The sequence below is a fragment of the Symphalangus syndactylus genome, chromosome 6 (genome assembly GCF_028878055.3).
Source record: "Symphalangus syndactylus isolate Jambi chromosome 6, NHGRI_mSymSyn1-v2.1_pri, whole genome shotgun sequence".
Classification (NCBI taxonomy): domain Eukaryota; kingdom Metazoa; phylum Chordata; class Mammalia; order Primates; family Hylobatidae; genus Symphalangus; species Symphalangus syndactylus.
The window spans coordinates 138,987,774-139,008,970 of record NC_072428.2 but is presented as its reverse complement, the minus strand read 5'-3'; the positions used below and the strand labels follow the sequence as shown (position 1 = coordinate 139,008,970).

The window sequence follows — 21,197 nt, the reverse complement described above, 5'->3', positions numbered from 1 at the left end:
TAAAAATACAAAAAATTAGCCGGGCGTGGTGGTGGACGCCTGTAGTACCAGCTACTCAGGAGGCTGAGGCAGGAGAATGGCGTGAACCCGGGAGGCGGAGCTTGCAGTGAGCCGAGATGGCGCCACTGCACTGCAGCCTGGGCGACAAAGTGAGACTCCGTCTCAAAAAAAAAAAAAAAAAAAAACATATATATATATATATATATATACATATATATATAAATAAAACCCTATATAATTCCTCTGCTTCAAACCCTCCAATTTCTCCTCATTACATCTTAGTTAAAAATCCAGATTCCTTTCCTTGGTCTTAAATGCCCTACACATCAGTGGTTCACAACCCTAGTCATATATTAGAATCATCTATGGAGGTTTTTAAAAAATTATTCATGCTTAAGCTCCATCCTGGACCTATTAGGTCAGAATCTGGATGTGATGCTCACCAAAATTTTAAAAGCCTACCAGGTGATTCTTCTTTTTTGTTGTTGTTGGAGACAGAGTCTCACTCTGTTGCCCAGGCTGGAGTGCAGTGGCACAATCTCAGCTCACTTAACCTCCGTCTCCCGGGTTCAAGCGATTCTCCTGCCTCAGCTTCCCGAGTAGCTGGGATTACAGGTGCCTGCCACCACACCTAACTAATTTTTGTATTTTCAGGAGAGACAGGGTTTCACCACCTTGGCCAGGCTGGTCTCGATCGCTTGACCTCATGATCTGCCCACCTCAGCCTCCTAAAGTGCTGGGATTACAGGCATGAGCCACGCTTGGCCCCGGGTGATTCTTATGTATAGCCAGGGCTGAACATCACCACCCTAAATGATCTGACCCCTGCCCCTTTCTCCAGTCACGCTCTTGTTCATTCATCCATACCAACTTACTGGCATCTTTCCTTTGCCTCAGGGTTCCAAATCTGTTTGTGCCTTAGGGCATAGCTATTCTTTCTGCCTGGAACGCTCTTTCTCAGATCTTCTCACTGTTGAATCCTTCCTTGTCTTTCAGAATCAACTTAAATATTAGCTCCTTTATGAGAGCTTCTCTGACACCCAATTGAAAATATGAAAATAGATTACCAGATAGCACTCGTTTTATTTTTATCAAAGCATCTAAATGTGTATGTGGGTTTATATTATTTTTCTTTCCTCAAAAAAATCTAAGCTCCAGAGGAGCTTAAGTGAATTGTTTGCTGCTATGCCCTCAGGATGTAGGTAGCAAATAGTAAGCATTCAAAAAATATTTGCTAGCTGAGTGTGGTGAAACACACCTATAGTCTCAGCTGAGGTATGAGGATGGCTTGAGTCCAGGGGTTCGAGGTTGTGGTGAGCTATGATCACATCACTGTACTCTAGCCTCGGCAACAGAGATCCGTCTTAAAAAAAAACAAAAAACAAAAAACACAAATTTTTGTTGAATGAATGAATGAGTAAATAAGTAGGCTTGCATGCAAACCAGCTTACTCAGGGCTCTCTCCTGTAGCTTAATTTTTTTTTTTTTTTGAGACAGGGTCTTGCTCTGTCACGCAGGCTGGAGTGCAGTAGCACGATTTTTGCTCACAGCAATCTCTGCCTCCCAGGTTCAAGCAATTCTCTTGCCTCAGCCTCCTGAGTAGCTGGGATTACAGGTGCATGCCACCACGCCAGGCTAATTTTTTTTTTTTTTTTTTTTTTTTTTTTTTTTGAGACAGAGTCTTGCTCTGTTGCCCAGGCTGGAGTGCAGTGGCGCAATCTCGGCTCACTGCAACCTCCTCCTCCCGGGTTCAGGCCATTCTCCTGCCTCAGCCTCTCCGAGTAGCTGGGACTACAGGCGCCCGCCACCACGCCCGGCTAATTTTTTGTATTTTTAGTAGAGACGGGGTTTCACCGTGGTCTCGATCTCCTGACCTCGTGATCCGCCCGCCTCGGCCTCCCAAAGTGCTAGGATTACAAGCGTGAGCCACCGCGCCCGGCTGCCAGGCTAATTTTTGTATTTTTAGTAGAGACAGGGTTTCACCACATTGGCCAGGCTGATCTCGAACTCCTGACCTCATGATCCACCTGCCTTGGCCTCCCAAAGTGCTGGGATTACAGGTGTGAGCCACCACGTCCAGCCAATTTTTATTTATTTATTTTATTTTTTAATTTTTAGAGACAGGGCCACCCAGGCTCCTGGGTTCAAGCAATTCTCCTTTTTCAGCCTTCTGACTGGGATTACGGGTGCCTGCCACTAAGCCCAGCTAACTTTTTTTTTTTTGAGATGGAGTCTTGCTCTTATCACCCAGACTGGAGTGCAATGGCATGATCTCGGCTCACTGTAACCTCCGCCTCCCGGGTTCAAGCAATTCTCCTGCCTCAGCCTCCCAAGTAGCTGGGATTACAGGCGCCCACCACCAAGCCCAGCTAATTTTTGTATGTTTAATAGAGATGGGGTTTCGCCTTGTTGGCCATGTTGGCCAGGCCAGTCTTGAACTCCTAACCTCGTGATCTGCCTTCCTCGGCCTCCCAAAGTGCTGGGTTTACAGGTGTGAGCCACCACGCCTGGCCAATTTTTGTATTTTAAGTAGACCGGATTTCACCATGTTGGTGCCAGGCTGGTCTTGAATTCCTGACCTCAGGAGATCCACCTGCCTCACCCTCCCAAAGTGCTGGGATTACAGGCGTGAGTCACCTCACCAGGCCTTTTTTTTTTTTTTTTTTTTAGAAGGAGTTTTGCTCTTGTCGCCCAGCCTGGCATGCAATGGCATGATCTCAGCTCACTGCAACCTCCAACTCCTGGGTTTGAGCTATTCTCCAGCCTCAGCCTCCCGAGTGGCTGGGATTATAGGCGTGCGCCACCACACCCAGCTAATTTTTGTATTTTTAGTAGAGACAGGGTTTCCTCACGTTGGCCAGGATGGTCTCGAACTCCTGACCTCAGGTATCTGCCCACCTCAGCCTCCCAAAGTGCTGGGATGAGCCACCGCACCCAGCCTCAAATTGACTGATTTAAATGAATATTGATGTAGTCTCCTCCCCAAGATTCTGGCACACAAGTTAACGAAGAAAGAAGCTGCTCATGGGTAATGGGTAGAAGAAACCAAAAGATAAAAAAAATCCATCTACCAGATAGCCAACTTTGGTCCGGAAAGAGGTTTCCAATCTGAATCTTGGCACTCTAAATGGGTACTAAATTGAACATAAAATGTTCCCCAAATAGACAAACATAAAACACCTTCATGATTCTTTCAGCCTGAGACATTTTAAGAAACTTTAAAAGGAAATAAAAATATCTAAGTAACTGAATGACCAAGACTACTACTAGTGTAAGTTCTAGTGGTACTTTACATCTGGAAATGAAGGTATTACCTTTGGGATATCTCCCTTAATACCTGGAGGGAGCCGCAGAATCCAGAAGTTCCTGTTGCGCAGCAGGTTCTCCAAGTTCTCCAGCCGCCTCTGCAGCAGCCCGTACTCCTGCAGCAGGGTTCCCAGAACGGCCCACTTGCCCTCCAGCTGGTTCCCAAGCTCGGTAACTGTCTTTTCACAGCTGGCTAGTTTCTTCTCTGCTGTCCCTGTCCGACCTTCTAGGTGTAGGAGTCGCCGGCTATGGACCTCCACCTTCCTCTCTATAGCCTGCACAGCAGCCACCACTGTCCACAGAGAGATAGCTGCTGTCTGCAGGTGTGCCTCATTTGCTGCTGAGGGTGTAGGAAGAGGAAGGGGCTGCAGGGATGTAAGGCACTCGGAGTCCCATTCAGATGTCTGCATGCAGTGGAAAGATGGAACAAGATATTGAGTGTTAGAAGGAACCCTAACTCCAAACTAAAATCAGATAAGGACTGCTTAACTGTCCAGCAGACATTAATTTGAATATAGTTTTAGTACTGCCTGCGTATGCCTCATCTTTCTGGAGCTCACTGGCATCAACAGCCAAGAGACCTGATTTGGTGGTTCTGGGATAGATTGGGTAATACAGTGCATTAATGAAATTGGCTCTTGAACTAGTCTGGTGTATTTCCTCTGATATAAGGCCCAGCTTAGGTTGCTGCAGCATCCTCTATCTCTGGAAAAGGCAAATGTGCACAAGGATCCTTTCCAGGCCTCACTGAACCTAGTGCCCTCTGATAAATCCATTACAGACTTAAGCTCTAGACCTGTCAATCATCCTGTTTACAAACTATAGCCACACCATTCAGTAATGGCTGAATAAGCTAAGAATCTTGAATCTGAAGAAAACATGAGAGCTGTTTTCAAATAATGAAGGTTACAAAACAGAAGGCAGAATAGCCTTGTTTCATCTTACACTATGTTACTCCAGAGGGCAGAACTAGAACCAACATAACAAAAGTTTCAGACAGGCAAACTTTGGCCTACAATAAATACATTTTCTGTTTCTTTTTAGAGACGGGGTCTCGGGGTCTCATTATGTTGTCCAGGCTGGCTCACTCAAGCAATCCTCCTGCCTCAACCTCCCAAGTAACTGGGGCTACAGGTGTGTGCCATTGTGACCCATTAATAAATAATTATTGAACTATTCAAAAAAAGAAATTCTGGCTGGTGCGGTGGCTCATGCCTCTAATCCCAGCACTTTGGGAGGCCGAGGTGGGCAGATCACCTGAGTTTGGGAGCGCGAGTCCCGGCCTGGCCAACATGGTGAAATCCCGTCTCTACTAAAAATACAAAAATTAGCCGGGGGATGGTGCAGATCTGTAACACCAGCTACTCGGGAGGCTGAGGCAGGAGAATCAGCTTGAACCTGAGAAGTGGAGGTTACAGTGAGCCAAGATTATGCCACTGCACTGCAGCATGGGCAACAGAGGGAGACTCTGTCTCAAAAAAAAAAAAAGAAAAAAAAAAAAAGGAGGCCGGGTGTGGTGGGTGGCTCACACCTGTAATCCCAGTACTGTGAAAGGCCGATCACCTGAGATCGGGAGTTCGAGACCTGCCTGACCAACATGGAGAAATTCCGTCTCTACTAAAAACACAAAATTAGCCGGCCATCGTGGCGGATGCCTGTAATCTCAGCTACTCGGAGGCTGAGGCAGGACAATAGCTTGAACCCAGGAGACACAGGTTTTGGTGAGCCGAGATCACACCATTGCATTCCAGCCTGGGCAATAAGAGCAAAACTCCGTCTCAGGAAAAAAAAAAAAAAAAAAAAAAAAAAAAGAAAGAAAAAAGAAACCTAGGCCAGGCACGGTGGCTCACGCCTGCAATCCTAGCACTTTAGGAGGCCAAGGCAGGTGGATCACGAGGTCAGGAGATCGAGACCATCCTGGCTAACATGGTGAAACCCTGTCTCTACTAAAAATACAAAAAAATCAGCCAGGCGTGGTGGCGGGTGCCTGTAGTCTTAGCTACTTCGGAGGCTGAGGTAGCGGAATGGGGTGAACCCAGGAGGCAGAGCTTGCAGTGAGCCGACATCGGGCCACTGTACTCCAGCCTGGGCAACAGAGTGAGACTCCGTCTCAAAAAAAAAAAAATATTTAAGGGAAATCACATTACTATTTATTTATTTATTTATTTACTTCTTGAGACAGAGTCTCGCTCTGTCGCCCAGGCTGGAGGGCAGTGGTGCCATCTCAGCTCGCTGCAACCTCTGCTGCCCGGGTTCAAGCGATTCTCCTGCCTCAGTCTCCCGAGTAGCTAGGACTACAGGAGTGAGCCACCATGCTCGGCTAATTTTTTGTATTTTTAGTAGAGACGTGGTTTCACCGTGTTAGCCTGATCTCGTGATCCGCCCTCCTCGGCCTCCCAAAGTGTTGGGATTAGGGGCGTGAGCCACCGTGCCCGGCCATGTTATCTTATATATGATTTTAAAGTCTAAAATGTATAGTTTAAATGTTATCCACTTATTGCTTGAACCCAGGAGGCGGAGGTTACAGTGAGCCAACATTGTGCCACTGTACTCCAGCCTACGCAACAGAATGAGATTCAGTCTCAAAAAAAAAAAAAAAAGAAAGAAATTTTTATTGAATGAATGAATAAATAAATAGGCTTGCATGCAAACCAGGGTGTCTTCTATAGCTTAATTTTTTTTAATTTTTTTATTTTTAGAGACAGGGTCACTGAGGCTGGAGTGCAGTGGCATGACCATAGCTCATTGTGACCTATAACTCCTGGGTTATTGATCTTTCCAAGAAAATAAAAGGCTGTTTCAAAATAATTTACTTCAAAACAAAGAGTAGTATAAAAGGAAAAAATTCCCACAATAAATAAGTTGGACTAGGATGACGTATACAAAGCCTTCTAACTCTATGAACCTGATAAGCCACTCTCTGACCACATCTTTCCAGCTTACCCACTACTTTATTCTCATTTCACCTAGTCCTTTGACCATTCCATTCGCTCCTGGTTTATCTGCCCGTTCCTGGCTTTTTTTCTCTAGTTGATCACGTCAGTCACTTCCAAGCCCCCTTCTCTCATGTCTTTCTGCCTCACCTGCTCAGCTAACCTCCGGCCTTGAATCAATCCAATCATTCTTTCTCCATTCCTGTAAGCAGATTGGTAAGCGTGCCTAGAGGAAATCACCAGGTAAACTGCTGTCACCACATACCAATGGCTTCTCAGCTTAGTGGGGATCTCAACACTGACTCGTGCCCTCCATGCCGCTTGTCCCATTCCATAAAGTGGCTACTACAAAGCCTCAGCAGTCCTTCAGCTTTTAGTACAGTTTGTCCTCAAACTAACATGAATAAGAATCACCTGGAGGGGCAAGGCGCGGTGGTTCATGCCTGTAATCCCAGCACTTTGCAAGGCCGAGACAGGTGGATCACCTGAGGCCAGGAGTTTGAGACCAGCCTGACCAGCGTGGTGAAACCCCATCTCTACTAAAAAATACAAAAATTAGCTGGGTGCGGTGGTAAGCGATGTAATCCTAGCTACTCGGGAGACTGAGGCTAGAGAATCACTTGAACCCGGGAGGCGGAAGTTGCCGTGAGCTGAGATCGTGCCACTGCACTCCAGCGTGGTGACAAAGCGAGATTCTGTCTTGGGGCGGGGGGGTGGCGGGGAAGAATCACCTGGAGATCTTTTCAAAGTACAGATTTTTACTCAGTAGGTCTGTAAAAACTGAGATTCTGTTGGGTTTTGTTTTTGTTTTTTTGGGATGAGGTCTCACTGTCACCCAGGCTGGAGTGCAGTGGTGTAATCTCAGCTCACCGCAACCTCCATCTCATGGGCTCAAGCGATTCTCCCACCTCAGCCTCCCGAGTAGCTGGGACCACAGGCACACACCACCATGCCCCGCTAATTTTTGTATTTTTGGTAGAGATAGGGTTTCACCATATTGCCTAGGCTGGTCTCAAACTCCTCAGCTCAAGTGATCCACCTGCCTCAGCCTCCCAAAGTGCTGGGATTACAGGCGTGAGCCACGGTACACAGTCTGAGATTCTGTATTTTTAACAAATTCCCAGGTGATGCTGACACTGAGTAGTAAGACTTGTCTGCTGCAGCCCCCACTCTCAGAAGATGACATGTCCTCTTACTTTGAGACGAAAATTAATCAGACCTAAATTCATTCAACTTTCTCTTCATACTCCTTGCTTCAAACTTATCAGTAACCGAATCTAAGTTTTCTTCTTTACTTCCTAAGGAAGTTGCATCCTATTTAAATCTTAACTCTCCACATTTGCTTCACTTATGCCAACCCCTTCCACCTTTTTGGGTAGGTTGTTCCTTTCTTACTGTCAATCTGTCTCCTGATTCTTCTCCATAGGGTAGACTGGCACTGTTCAATTCAGTAGCCACTACCTACATGTGGCCACTGAGCACCTGAAATGTGGTTAGTTAAATTGAGATGTGCTATGAGTATAAAATACATGAGATTTTGAAGACTTAGTATGAAAAAAATATTTGTTTGCTTGAGACAGGGTTTCACTTTGTTGCCCAGGTTGGACGGCAGTGGCAGGATCACAGCTCACTGCAGCCTCCACCTCCCTGGCTCAAATACCTCCCACCTAAGCCTCCTGAGTAGCTGGGAGTACAGGTGCATGCCACCACGCCTGGCTAATTACAAAAAAAAAAAAAAAAATTTTTTTTTTTTTTTTAGAGATGGGGTCTCCCTGTGTTGCCCAGGCTGGTCTTCAACTCCTGGGCTAAAGCTATGTTCCCACAGCAGCCTCCTGAAGTGCTTGGGATAACAGGCTTGAGCCACCACACCTGGCCATTAATGTTTTAAATTGATTACATGAGGCTGGGCGCGGTGGCTCACGCCTGTAATCCCAGCACTTTGGATCCCAGCGGGCGGATCACGAGGTCAGAAGATTGAGACCATCCTGGCAAACACGGTGAAACCCTGTCTCTACTAAAAATACAAAAGGACCCGGGCGTAGTGGCACGCGCCTGCAGTCCCAGCTACTCGGGAGGCTGAGGCAGGAGAATCGCTTGAACCGGTAAGGCAGAGGTTGCAGTGAGCCCAGATGGCGCCACTGCACTCCAGCCTGAGGGACAGAGACTTCACCTCAAAAAAATAAAAAAATAAATTGATTACATGTTGAAATAATATTTTGCATATATCGAGTTAAATAAATATGTAATTAAAATTAATTTCATCTATTTATCTTTATTTTTTAACTTCTCAGAATTTTTTTTTATTTTGGAGACGCGGTGTGAACTGCCTCGAACTCCTGAGCTCCAGTGATTCTTCCGCCTCAGCCCCCAGCCTAGCTGGGACTACAGGCGCGCACAACACAGCGCCTGGCTTTTTACTTTTTAAACGTGACGCCTAGAGAATTTAAGCAGGGGTGTCCAATCTTTTGGCTTCCCTGGGCCACAGCGGAAGAACTGTCTTGGGTCACATAAAATACTGATCATGATAGCTGATGAGCTTAAACAAACAAAAAAAAGACAAAGAAAAAGGTCCGTGCATAAATCTCATAATGTTCTAAGAAAGTTTACGAATTTGTGTTGGGCCGCATTTAAAGCAGTCCTAGTCCGCATGCGGCCTGGGGGCCGCGGGTTGGACAAGCTTGATTTAGAGTTTTGTATGCGGCTTCCCTTATATTTCTATTAGCCAGGACTGGCATAGACACAAGATCATCGCTACCATCCCATCTATACACAAAAAAAAAAACAGGTTGGAAAAAAGAAAAACAGGTCCAAGAGTGGAGGTGGCACTTACCTCTGCTCTATCCCCTACCCATCGCTGCTCTTCCTCCTTTTCCCAGTCACCCCTCATGTGCCAGTGTGGCTCCTGACCCAGTACAATGGCTCTCCTAGAGGTGACCAAAGACCTCTTGAGTGGCAAATGCTTTCCCCGCGGCCTGACCGTCCCCTTCTCATTCTACGGGGCTGCGTGCAGGCGCGGCCCGGTCGCCTCGGTCGCCCTGGCAACTGACCGCTGCCTGTCCCCGCAGGCCTTGGCAAACACCCGCGAATGAACCGCCACGCACGCGAGGCCACTCCAGCCTCCGGGTCCGCACCATTCATTCAGCAGATATTTCGGGAGGGCCTTCCGCGTGTCCCGAGTCCGGTGCCGGGAGCCCAGGCGTCACGCAGCGCGGCGGGAATGCGACTCCGCACACTAAATGCCGCCCGCGCCACCGCTCAGATTGCTGGTGACGACCGCTCCCGCGGCCGCGAGAATGGCTGACTGCTCCCCAGCCCAACCCCGCTGCGCGTCTGGAGGGCAGGCGTGGGGCTGACACGCAGCAGGTACCCCCTCGGCTTCAGCCCAACTGCAAGGCCCCGGGTCTCACAGCTGCCTGCGAGTCCCCCTCAGACCTGCGGCCCAGCCTGGTGTCCCTGGGTGGGCGGTTTCACACCCACCCGCTAAGTCCCCTCACGCGAGGCTGCAGCCGCCAAGCACGGGCGACAGGCGACGTGGCCGGCGGGACCCGAGAACGGCGCCTGTGCCTGGCAGCTCCCTGCCCGCCCGCCTTCCTCCCTCGGGGTCTGGGTCTCGGGGGCTCACAACGCTCGCGCGCGGCCGCCCTTACCGGGGCCGGGGCCGCCTCAGCCATGGTCCTGCGCTGTCTGGCCCGGGCCTCGGAAGTCGCCGCCGCCGCTGCCGCCGCGCGCGGCTCCACGCAGGCCCGGCCGCCGGGTCCTCTCCACAGGCGGCGCCGACCCGGCCCTGCCTTCCCCGCACGGACGGGACTCACGAGGCCGTCGGGGCTCGGGACGCGCAGGAACGCGGCGGAGGCGCAGGGCGGCAGGCGACGGGTCAAGCTGGGGTCGCGAGGCCGACTCCGCCCGCAGCGGCCCCTCAGCTGGCGCTTTGTGGGCAGCGAGTGCACCGGGAACCGCGCGGGCCTAGACGCGCCGCAGGCTCGCGCTGCCCGGCCGCCGCGGCCAGCGCGCCCCCTGCCGGCCCCCGCAGCCAGCGCCGTTCGCGTCGCCTCCGCCCCTCCCCCCCACCCCCGGCTCTTGGGCTTCCGTGTGGGGAGGGTTGTTATTTGGGGCCCACGTGTGTTCTTCTTTCTCACATTCCCACGAGAAGGTTCAGCTGAGCGCAGTTTAGGACCCAGCCGCAAAGCCGGGCTCATTCTGGGGAGTGATTTTCTTCACGGAGGCTCGATACGCAGGCGCCGTCTGCAGGGAACAGCTTCTGCTGAAGGGCAGCCGTATTTAGAAGAGCGGAAATGTGCAGGGTGAGAGTAAGGGGGACAGGGCTGAAGGGAGCCTGTGGGTGGAATGATTGACGGAGAGGCACAATTTTGGAATGAAAAAGATATAGATCATTTGCAGAAATTACAAATGTGGTTGCCAAGGTGAGGCGGTTCACGTCCCACGCGGCCCGTGTTGGGATCAAATAATATTCTAAGGTCTCCTTCACATCTCGGATTATTGACTCTCCGGGGCCTGGTCTGGAAATGGGATTCTTAATTTTTATTTATTTATTTATTTAGAGACGGAGTCTTACTCCGTCGCCCAGGCTGGAGTGCAGTGGCGGAATCTCGGCTCACTGCAACCGCCTTCCGGGTTCAAGCGATTCTCCTGCCTTTGCCTCCCAAGTAGCTAGGATTACAGGCATGTACCACCATGCCCAGCTAATTTTTTTTTTTTTTTTTAAGTGGAGACGGGGTTTCACCATGTTGGCCAGGCTGGTCTGAAACTCCTGACCTCAAATGATCCACCCGCCTTGGCCTCCCAAAGTGCTAGGATTACAAGCGTGAGCCATTGCGCCCGGCCTTATTTATTGATTTATTTAGAGACAGAGTCTCCCTCTGTCGTCCAGGCTGGAGTGCAAGTGGCACAAACAAGGCTCACTGCAGCCTTAAACTGCTGGGCTCAAACGATCCTTCCCCTCAGCCTGCCCGAGCAGCTTGGACTACAAGGCGCAGCAGCTACCAAGCCCGGCTAATGTTTTATTTATTTGTATTTATTTATTTACTTATTCATTTTTCTGTAGAGACAGGGTCTCGCTATGTTGCCCAAGCTGGAGGAAGTGGAATTCCTGAGAGCAGCAGAGATCGAGCTTGAGGTTACGGTTTGCTGCGTCTGAGCTAAAGGACCTGCGAGAACAGGCCAGGCGCGGTGGCTCACGCCTGTAATTCCAGCACTTTGGGAGGCCGAGGCGGGCAGATCACCTGAATTCCAGACCAGCCTGGCTAACATGGTGAAACCCCGTCTCTACTAAACAATACAAAAATCAGCCGGGCGTGGTGGCGTGCACCTGTAATCCCAGCTACTCCGGAGGCTGAGGCAAGAGAATCGCTGGAACCCAGCTGGTGGAGGTTGCAATGAGCAGAGATCGCAGCACTGCGCTCCACCCTGGGCGACAGAGCTAGACTCCATCTAAAAATAAAAAATAAAAAGAAAAGGACCTGCGAGAACGAAGTGTTATCTGGGGAGTTTGTGTTTTAAGTCAACAGAGTGTGTGTAACTGCAATAGGTTCCTTGCCCAATGCACATAGCAAGTCTATATGCTGAGACACCAGGTTGCAGCAGACAAAGAGGTCTAATCATAGGGCCACCTAAGGAGGAGACAGGAAGATCCCTCACATCCCTCTCTCCTAGGAATTTGGGGTTAGGGTTTGTAAGGGTAATGGAGTTGACTGATTGGTGGGAGAGTGCTGGTGAAATCGTGGTACAAGGAGATGAAGAAACTACATTCTCATGCGATCCCATTCCTCTGTGGGGGGCCTTCAAACTGGTTGAACTCAACTATTTCACCGGAATTCGTGGTCTGAAAAACATCTTAAGCGATCCTTAAACAAAAGCCTTATGATTCTAATGTCAGAGATCCTGTCTACAGGAACAACAGGGATGCAAATCAATTCTTAGTCTGATGTCTGAAATCCTATCTATAGAAACAATAGAGATGCAAATGTCAGTATCTAGTGCCTTGTGACTTAGCAACAAGGAAGTAGGCCGAAGTGCAGCCTGATTAATGCTTAATTATAACTATACTTCTGTCCAGAACCTGCATGCAATTTTTGTCAACCCTGTTTGGGCGGTTTCATGTGTGTGGTGATAGGATAAGCACATGACCCTGGTTTTCCAGGAAGTCTTCATTTCAAATATGTATGAATCAAACCTTGCCAAACCTGTATTTCAACACATGAATCAAGTCAATGCCCATAACAGTATAACTATCTGTAAATCACAAAAGTATGAGAACTATCCTGTTGGGGCAACTGCTCTTGAGCAGACTAAGTTACTTTTAGCCTGTGGCTACATATGCAGTCCGTAATTTGGGATTTACCTGAATATACATATTGGTCAGATGGTGAATGTTTAATAATGAAAATTGTCATTCTCTGAATCACAATATGACTAGGTTACAAAAAATAATAATCTGAATTTTCTTGGAAAGAAAATTCTGTTGTATAATTTTATTATTTAAAATGTAGTAGCTGAGAAGCCCGGCATGGTGACTCACGCCTATAATCCCAGCACTTTGGGAGGCCGAGGTGGGTGGATCGCCTAAGGTCAGGAGTTCGAGACCGGCCAAGCGTGGTGGTGGGTGCCTGTAATCCTAGCTACTCAGGAGGCTGAGACAGGAGAATCACTTGAACCCAGGAGGAGGAGGTTGCAGTGAGCCGAGATTGCACCATTGCACTCCAGCCTGGGCAACAAGAGTGAAACTCCATCTCAAAAAAGAAAAAAAAATGTAGCCGGGCGCGGTAGCTCATGCCTGTAATCCCAGCACTTTGGGAGGCCGAGGCGGGCAGATCACGAGGTCAGGAGATCGAGACCATCCTGGCTAACACGGTGAAACCCCGTCTCTACTAAAAATACAAAAAATTAGCCAGGCGTGGTGGCGGGCGCCTGTAGTCCCAGCTACTCAGAACGCTGAGGCAGGAGAATGGCATGAACTTGGGAGGCGGAGCCTGCAGTGAGCCAAGTTCACGCTACTGCACTCCAGCCTGGGCGACAGAGTGAGACTCTGTCTCAAAAAAAAAAAAAAAAAAATTAGCTGCACGTGATGGCAATGCCTGTAATCTTAGCTACCCGGGAGGCTGAGACGGAAGAATCACTTGAACCCAGGAGGCAGAGGTTGCAGTGAGCCAAGATCGTGCCATTGCACTCCAGCCTGGGCCACAAGAGCGACACTCCGTCTCAAAAAAGAAAAAAAAAAGTCTGTGGATTAGAGAGAACAGTTGTATTTGGAGTGCCCCATTTTAATCTAAACTTTCTCCTTGTCTTCATACTCTCTTTAAAAAAAAATTTTTAATCATGTCTCAAAGATGATTTAAAGATGATTTATCATATATGTGTTGTACAAAATTTCCTTGTGAAATTTTGAGGTGACCAAGTTGACACTGTGCTTTTTTTCTCCCTAATGTGTGAAAAATTACCAAATAGGAATTTTATTTATTTATTATTTTTTTGAGACAGGCTCTCCCTCTGTCACCCAGGCTGGAGTGCAGTGGCACAAGCATGACTCACTGTAGCCTTGACCTCCTTGGCTTAAGCAATTCTCCCGTCTCAGCCTCCCAAGTAGCTGAGACTACAGGCCCACCCTGCTACACCTGGCTAACTTTTAAATTTTTAGTAGAGAGAAGGTCTTGCCGGGCGCGGTGGCTCACGCTTGTAATCCCAGCACTTTGAGAGGCCGAGGCGGGCAGATCACGAGGTCAGGAGATCGAGACCACGGTGAAACCCCGTCTCTACTAAAAATACAAAAAATTAGCCGGGCGTGGTGGCGGGCGCCTGTAGTCCCAGCTACTTGGAGAGGCTGAGGCAGGAGAATGGCGTGAACCCGGGAGGCGGAGCTTGCAGTGAGCCGAGATTGCACCACTGCACTCCAGCCTGGGCGACACAGCGAGACTCCGTCTCAAAAAAAAAAAAAAAAAAAAGGGAGAGAAGGTCTTGCTATGTTGCCCAGCTGGTCTTCAAATCTTGGGCTCAAGGAATGCTCCTGCCTTGACTTCCCAGAGTGCTGGGATTGCTGGTGTGAGCTACCATGCACAGCCAGGGAATTTTTTTTTTTTTTTTTTGAAGGGAGGGAATGGAACAAAATTGTTAAATATTCGTTTCTAAAGAGTGTTTTATGGGCCTGGCATGGTGGCTCACGCCTGTAATCCCAACACTTTGGGAGGCAGAGTCGGGTGGATCATCCGAGGTCAGGAGTTTGAGACCAGCCTGGCCAACATGGTGAAACCCCGTCTCTCCTAAAAATACAAAAATTAGCCGGGCATAGTAGCATGTGCCTGTAATCCCAGCTACTAGGGGGGCTGAGGCAGGAGTATTGCTTGAACCTGGAAGGCAGAGATTACAGTGAGCTGAGATCATGCCATCGCACACCAGCCTGGGGAACAGAGCAAGACTCTGTCTCAAAAAAAAAAAAAAAAGAGTATTTTATGTACTGTTATGAATGCAACTGTGCAAAATAATTCCATAGTAACTAGAATTATTATATCTAATGTTCATTCTCTTTCCCTATGGTAGAATTATATTTTTATAAACATCTGTAGGCTCAAAAAGAACATAATGTTCTTTCTAAAGTTATCTAGATAACACACTCTAAATATACTGTCAATGTATGTAACTATTTGAAAGTTCCTGTTTATTACATAAAATAACATCTTTCATAATCCTCAGTAATTATTATAGCATTTTACTTTTGCAGTATTAAATATATATTCATATATACTTCAACTGACTGCTAGGATTTGAACATTAAAGCACATCATCAGATTTTATTTTTATTATCTTTAAATTTTTATTTTATTATTATTATTTTTTTTTAGATGGATCTCGCTCTGTCGCCCAGGCTGGAGTGCAATGGCGCAATCTCGGCTCACTGCAAGCTCCGCCTCCTGGGTTCATGCCATTCTCCTGTCTCAGCCTCTCCGAGTAGAGCTGGGACCACAGGTGCCCGCCACCACACCCAGCTAATTTTTTGTATTTTTAGTAGAGACGGGGTTTCACCCTGTTAGCCAGGATGGTCTTGATCTCCTGACCTCGTGATCCACCCACCTCAGCCTCCCAAAGTGCTGTGATTACAGGCGTGAGCCACCACGCCCGGCCAAATTTTTATTTATTTATTTATTTTGAGACAGAGTCTCTCTCTGTTGCCAGGCTGGAGTGCAGTGGCTGATCTCGCTCACTGCAACCTCCGCCTCCTAGGTTCAAGTGATTCTCCTGCCACAGCCTCCCAAATAGCTAGGACTACAGGCATGTGCCACTACGCCCAGCTAATCTTTGTATTTTTAGTAGAGACGGGGTTTCACCATGTTGGCCAGGATGGTCTCGAACTCCTGACCTCATGATGTGCCCGCTTCGGCCTCCCAAAGTCCTGGGATTACAGGTGTGAGCCACCGCACCCGGCACATCATTAGATTTTATACTTCAAGTTACATTTGGAATTTAGAATACCTAAATTTAAAAGTAGGTATTCACACAGTAACGATAGGCCAGGTACACTGGTTTATGCCTATAATCCCAGCAATTTGGGAGGCCCAGATGAGAGAATCACTTGAGCCTAGGAGTCTAAGACCAGCTTAGCAACATTGTGAGACCCCATCTTTACAAAAAAAATTAAAACTTTAAAAAAAAAATTGGCTGGGCGCAGTGGCTTGTGCTTATAATCCCAGCACTTTAGGAGGCCGAGGCGGGCGGATCACGAGGAGGTCAAGAAATCAAGACCATCCAGGTCAACATGGTGAAGCCCCGTCTCTACTAAAAATCCAAAAATTAGCTGGGCGTGGTGGCGTGCTCCTGTAGTCCCAGCTACTCCGGAGGCTGAGGCAGGAGAATTGCTTGAACCTGGGAGGCAGAGGTTGCAGTGAGTCAAGATGTGCCACTGTACTCCAGCCTGATGACAGAATAAGACTCCATCTCAAAAAAAAAAAAAAAAAAAAAAATTAGCTGGGCATGGTGGCATGCACCTGTAGTCCCAGCTACTCAGGAGGCTGAGATGAGAGGATCAATTGAACCCCAGAGGTTGAGGCTGCAGTGAGCACATTTATTATTATTTTTCTGTGCTTTGCAGAATATTTGAAATATACAGGGATGTATAAAGACGAAGGCCACATATAATCATACAATCCAGAGATAATCACTTGAAGCATTTTGGTTCTTATCTTTCTGACCTTCTTTTATATAAATATATATATGTATATACACACACAAAAAAAAATTTATTTTCTTAATACAGTTGAAACCATAAATACTGTTTTTTGATTTGTTTTGTTTTGTTTTTGAGATGGAGTTTCACTCTGTCACCCAGGCTGGAGTGCAGTGGCACGATCTCTGCTCATTGCAACCTCTGCCTCCTGGATTGTAGCGATTCTCCTGCCTTAACTTCCTGAGAGTAGCTGGATACAGGTGTGCACCACCACGCCCGGATAATTTTTGTACTTTTAGTAGAGATGGTATTTCACCATGTTGTCCAGGCTGGTCTCGAACTCCTGACCTCAGGTGATCCACCCACCTCGGTCTCCCAAAGTGCTGGAATTACAGGCATGAGCCACTGCACCCAGCCATAAATACTGTTTTGAAACCTGCCTTTGTTATTTAATATACTTGAATATCTTGCATAGCATTAAATTTTTTTCTTTTTTTTTTTTTTTTTTTTGAGGCAGAGTTTTGCTCTTGTTGCCTAGGCTGGAGTGCAGTGGCCTGATCTCAGCTCATCACAACCTCTGCCTCCCGGGTTCAAGCTATTCTCCTGCCTCAGCCTCCCAAGTAGCTGGGATCACAGGCGTGCGCCACCATGCCCAACTAATTTTTTGTATTTTTAGTAGAGATGGGGTTTCTCTATGTTGGTCAGGGTGGTCTTGAACTCCCGACCTCAGGTGATCCGCCCGCCTCGGCCTCCCAAAGTGTTGGGATTATGGGCGTGAGCCACTGCGCCTGGCCAAATATTTTTCAAAATCATAAACTAATTTCTACATATTTCATCTTATGGATGCTTCCGACTTATTTACACGTTTAGGTTCCAGCTTTTCCCAACTAAATACATATAAGTGATTTTGCTTGCCCATAAATGCAGAAAAATGATTTGACAAAACAAATATTCACATTACTCACAATAAAAACTCTTACAAAACTAGGGATGAAAGGGAATTAGCACAACATGATAAAAAGTATCTACATGCCAGGCGCGGTGGCTCACGCCTGTAATCCCAGCACTTTGGGAGTCCAAGGCGGGTGGATCACGAGGTCAGGAGTTCGAGACCAGTCTGACCAATATGGTGAAAACCCATCTCTACTAAAAATACAAAAATTAGCCAGACATGGTGGCGCACGCATGTTATCCCAGCTACTCAGGAGGCTGAGGCAGAGAGAATTGCTTGAACCATGGAGGCAGAGGTTGCAGTGAGCCGAGATCACGCCACTGCACTCCAGCCTGGGGGAAAGAGCAAGACTCTGTCTTAAAATAAAAGTATGCAGTTAACATCATACTCAATAGTGAAAGACTAAATGGCTTCCCCTCAGATTGAGAAAGGCAAGGATGTCTACTCTCAACACTCCTCCAAAGCTACAGTAATCACGAGCATGTCATATTGGGGAAGGGATAGACACATGGATCAGTAAAACAAGAATCTAAAAATAAACCCACACAAATTTGGATGACTGACTTTTTACAGAGGTGTAAGTGCAATTCAATGGGCTGGGCATCGTGGCTCACACCTGTAATCCCAGCACTTTGGGAGGCTGAGGCGGGAGGATCACCTGAGGTCAGGAGTTCGAGACCAGCTTGGCTAAACCCCATCTCTACTAAAAATACAAAAATTAGCCAGGCATGCTGGTGGGCACCTGTAATCCCAGCTACTTGGGAGGCTGAGGCAAGAGAATCACTTGAACCCGGAAAGTGAAGGTTGTGGTGAGCCCAGACCATGCCATTGCACTCCAGCCTGGGCCACAAGAGCAAAACTCGGTCTCAAAAAAAAAAAAAAAAAAAAGAACAAAAACAAATAATTATGACCTTGAATTAGGCAGAGTTCTTACACATGACACCAAAAGCCCAATCCACAAAAAGCAACAAAGTACAAATTGGACTTAATCAAAATGAAAACTTTATTATTATTATTGTTATTTTTTTTTAAGACGTAGTCTCCCTCTGTCTCCCAGTCTGGAGTGCAATGGCATGATCTTGGCTCACTGCAGCCTCCGCCTCCTGGGGTCAAGTGATTCTCAGGCTCAGCCTCCTGAGTAGCTAGGACTACAGGCACGCACCACCACGCCCAGCTAATTTTTGAATTTTTAGTGGAGACCGGGATTCACCATGTTGGCCAAGCTGATCTTCAACTACTCCCTACTTGAAGTGATCTGTCTGCTTCAGCCTCCCAAAGTGCTGGGATTACAGGCGTGAGCTACCGCACCCGGACTATTATTATTATTATTCCAATAGTTTTTGGGGAACAGGTAGTGTTTAGTGACATGGATAAGTTCTCCAGGTGTGATTTCTGGGATTTGGTGCATCCATCACTCTAGCAGTGTACGCAGCATCCAATGTGTAGTCTTCTATCCCTCACCCCCGCTCCCACTCTTCCCAAGTCCCCATAGTCCATTGTATCATTCTTATGACATTGCGTACTCATAACTTAGCTCCCACTTAAAATTAAAGCTTTCTTTTTTTCTTTTTTTTTTTGAGATGGAGCCTTGCTCTGTCGCCCAGGCTGGAGTGCAGTGGCGCTATCTCTGCTCACTGCAAGCTCCGCCTCCCGGGTTCACGCCGTTCTCCTGCGTCAGCCTACTGAGTAAGCTGGGACTACAGGCGCCCGCCACCACGCCTGGCTAATTTTTTTGTATTTTTAGTAGAGACGGGGTTTCACTGTGTTGGCCAGGATAAAATATTTACTAATCATGTATCCAACAAAGGACTTACATTCAGAATAAATTAATAACTGTCCAAACTGAACAATAAGAAAATAAACCACTTTCAAATGCCTGCCTTCTTCTACTAGGCTTTGTTAATGTGGTTATTGCAATCAGCATTATCTCTAACAGTCTTTAACATAATAAATGAGGTCAGGTGGTAATCCCAGCACTTTGGGAGGCCGAGCTGGACAGGTCACTTGAGGCCAGGGATTCCAGACTAGCTTGGCCAACATGGTGAAACCCCTTCTCTACTAAAAACACAAAATTAGCTGGGTGTGGTGGTGTATGCCTGTAGTCCCAGCTGCCCGGGAGGCTGAGGCATGAGAATTGCTTGAACCAGGGAGGCAGAGGTTGCAGTGAGCCAAGATTGCGCCACTGCATTCCCGCCTGGGCGACAGAGCCAGACTCTGTCCGAAAACATAAAAATAAAAGTGCTGAAGGAAAAAAACCAGCCTGGGCAACAGAGTGAGACTGCATCTCTAAATAAATAAGTAAATAAATAACAAATGATTAGGTGTTACTCTTTTACCTACTACCTAATGTCCAGTTAATATATCTTTAGAAGTACTAACTCAGAGTTGAAAAAATAAACTTTAAGTTGTACAGAAAGATCATTAAGAATATAAAGGATGGGATGCTGTGGCTCACACCTGTAGTCCCCAAACTTTGGAAGGCTGAGGTGGGAGCATCCTGAGCCCAGAAGGTGGAGGCTGCAGTGAGCTATGATCACACCACTGCACTACAGCCTGGGCAGAAGAATGAGATCTCATATCAAAAAGACAAAAACAGACAGGGCACGGTGGCTCACACCTGTAATCCCAGCACTTTGGGAGGCTGAGGGGGAGGTGGATTACCTGATATCAGGAGTTCAAGACCAGCCTGGCCAACATGGTGAAACCCCATCTCTACTAAAAATACAAAAAAAAAAAAAAAAAAAATTAGCTGGGCATGGTGGCGGGCACCTGTAATCCCAGCTACTTGGGAGGCTGAGGCAGGAGAATTGCTTGAACCTGGGAGGCAGAGGTTGCAGTGAGCCGAGATCATGCCGTTGCACCCCAGCCTGGGCAACAAGAGCGAAACTCCATCTCAAAAAAAAAAGAAAAGACAAAAACAACAGGGCCAGGTGCGGTGGCTCACGCCTGTAATCCCAGCACTTTGGGAAGCCAAGGCGGGCAGATCACCTGAGGTCAGGAGTTCGAGACCAGCCTGACCAATATGGAGAAACTCCATCTCTACTAAAAATACAAAATTAACTGGGCAAGTGGCGCATGCCTGTAATCCCAGCTACTCGGGAGGCTGAGGCAGGAGAATTGCTTGAACCCGGGAGGCAGAGGTTGCGGTGAACCGAGATCACACCATTGTACTCCAGCCTGCACAACAACGGCAAAACTCCGTTTCAAAAAAAAAAAAAAAAAAAACTGAAGGTCACAAAAAACAAATATACATATATATATTTTAAAAACACAAAAATAACCAAAAAGCCAGGTGCAGTGGCTCACGCCTGTAATCCCAGAACTTTGGAAAGCTGGGGCAGGCAGATCACTTTGTCAGAAGCCTTTGAACTGGAGCAACTTCATCTTAAATAGGGGCTGGGTAAAATGAGGCTGGGCTGCATTCCCAGATGGTTAAGGCATTCTAAATCACAGAATGAGACAGGAAGTCAGCACAACATACAGGTCATAAAGACCATGCTGATGATGGCCTGGCACAGTGGCTCATGCCTATAATCCCAGCACTTTGGGAGGCTGGGGTGGGCAGATCACTTGAGCCCTGGAGTTCAAGACCAGCCTAGCCAACATGGTGAAACCCTATCTCCACTAAAAATACAAAAGTTAGCTGGGTGTGATGGCAGGCCTATAATCCCAGCTACTCGGGAGGCTAAGGCAGGAGAATTGCCTGAACCCATGAGGCGGAGGTTGCAGTGATCAAAGATTGTGCGACTGCACTCCAGCCTGGGCGACAGGGTGAAACTATCAAAAAAAAAAAAAAAAAAAAAGCCTTACTGATAAAACAGGTTGCACTAAAGAAGCC

General features: G+C 47.5%; 2 protein-coding genes across 6 annotated transcripts in view; one reads left to right on the top strand and one right to left on the bottom strand.

Annotated features, from left to right (window-relative positions):
• ZNF398 (zinc finger protein 398) overlaps nucleotides 1-10,248 on the bottom strand; it is a 51,596-nt gene extending 41,348 nt beyond the window's left edge. The window contains exons 1-2 of one of the 4 annotated variants that reach the window (XM_063641707.1): nucleotides 9,887-10,248; nucleotides 3,315-3,710 (exon numbers count right to left, since the gene is read on the bottom strand). In XM_063641707.1, the coding sequence (XP_063497777.1) occupies nucleotides 3,315-3,710; nucleotides 9,887-9,910 (420 nt within the window). In that variant the 5' untranslated portion in view covers nucleotides 9,911-10,248. Of the gene's footprint in view, nucleotides 1-3,314; nucleotides 3,711-6,389; nucleotides 6,539-9,286; nucleotides 9,515-9,886 lie in introns of those variants that run through there. The other 3 variants (XM_063641708.1, XM_063641706.1, XM_063641705.1) reach the window with 3 other exon arrangements.
• The window catches only part of ZNF425 (zinc finger protein 425), a 42,093-nt gene continuing 30,424 nt past the window's right edge, over nucleotides 9,529-21,197 (top strand). Inside the window, exons 1-2 of one of the 2 annotated variants that reach the window (XM_063641704.1) lie at nucleotides 9,529-9,602; nucleotides 10,390-10,540. In XM_063641704.1, the coding sequence (XP_063497774.1) occupies nucleotides 10,532-10,540 (9 nt within the window). In that variant the 5' untranslated portion in view covers nucleotides 9,529-9,602; nucleotides 10,390-10,531. Of the gene's footprint in view, nucleotides 9,603-10,302; nucleotides 10,541-11,301; nucleotides 11,726-21,197 lie in introns of those variants that run through there. The other variant, XR_008658348.2, reaches the window with a different exon arrangement.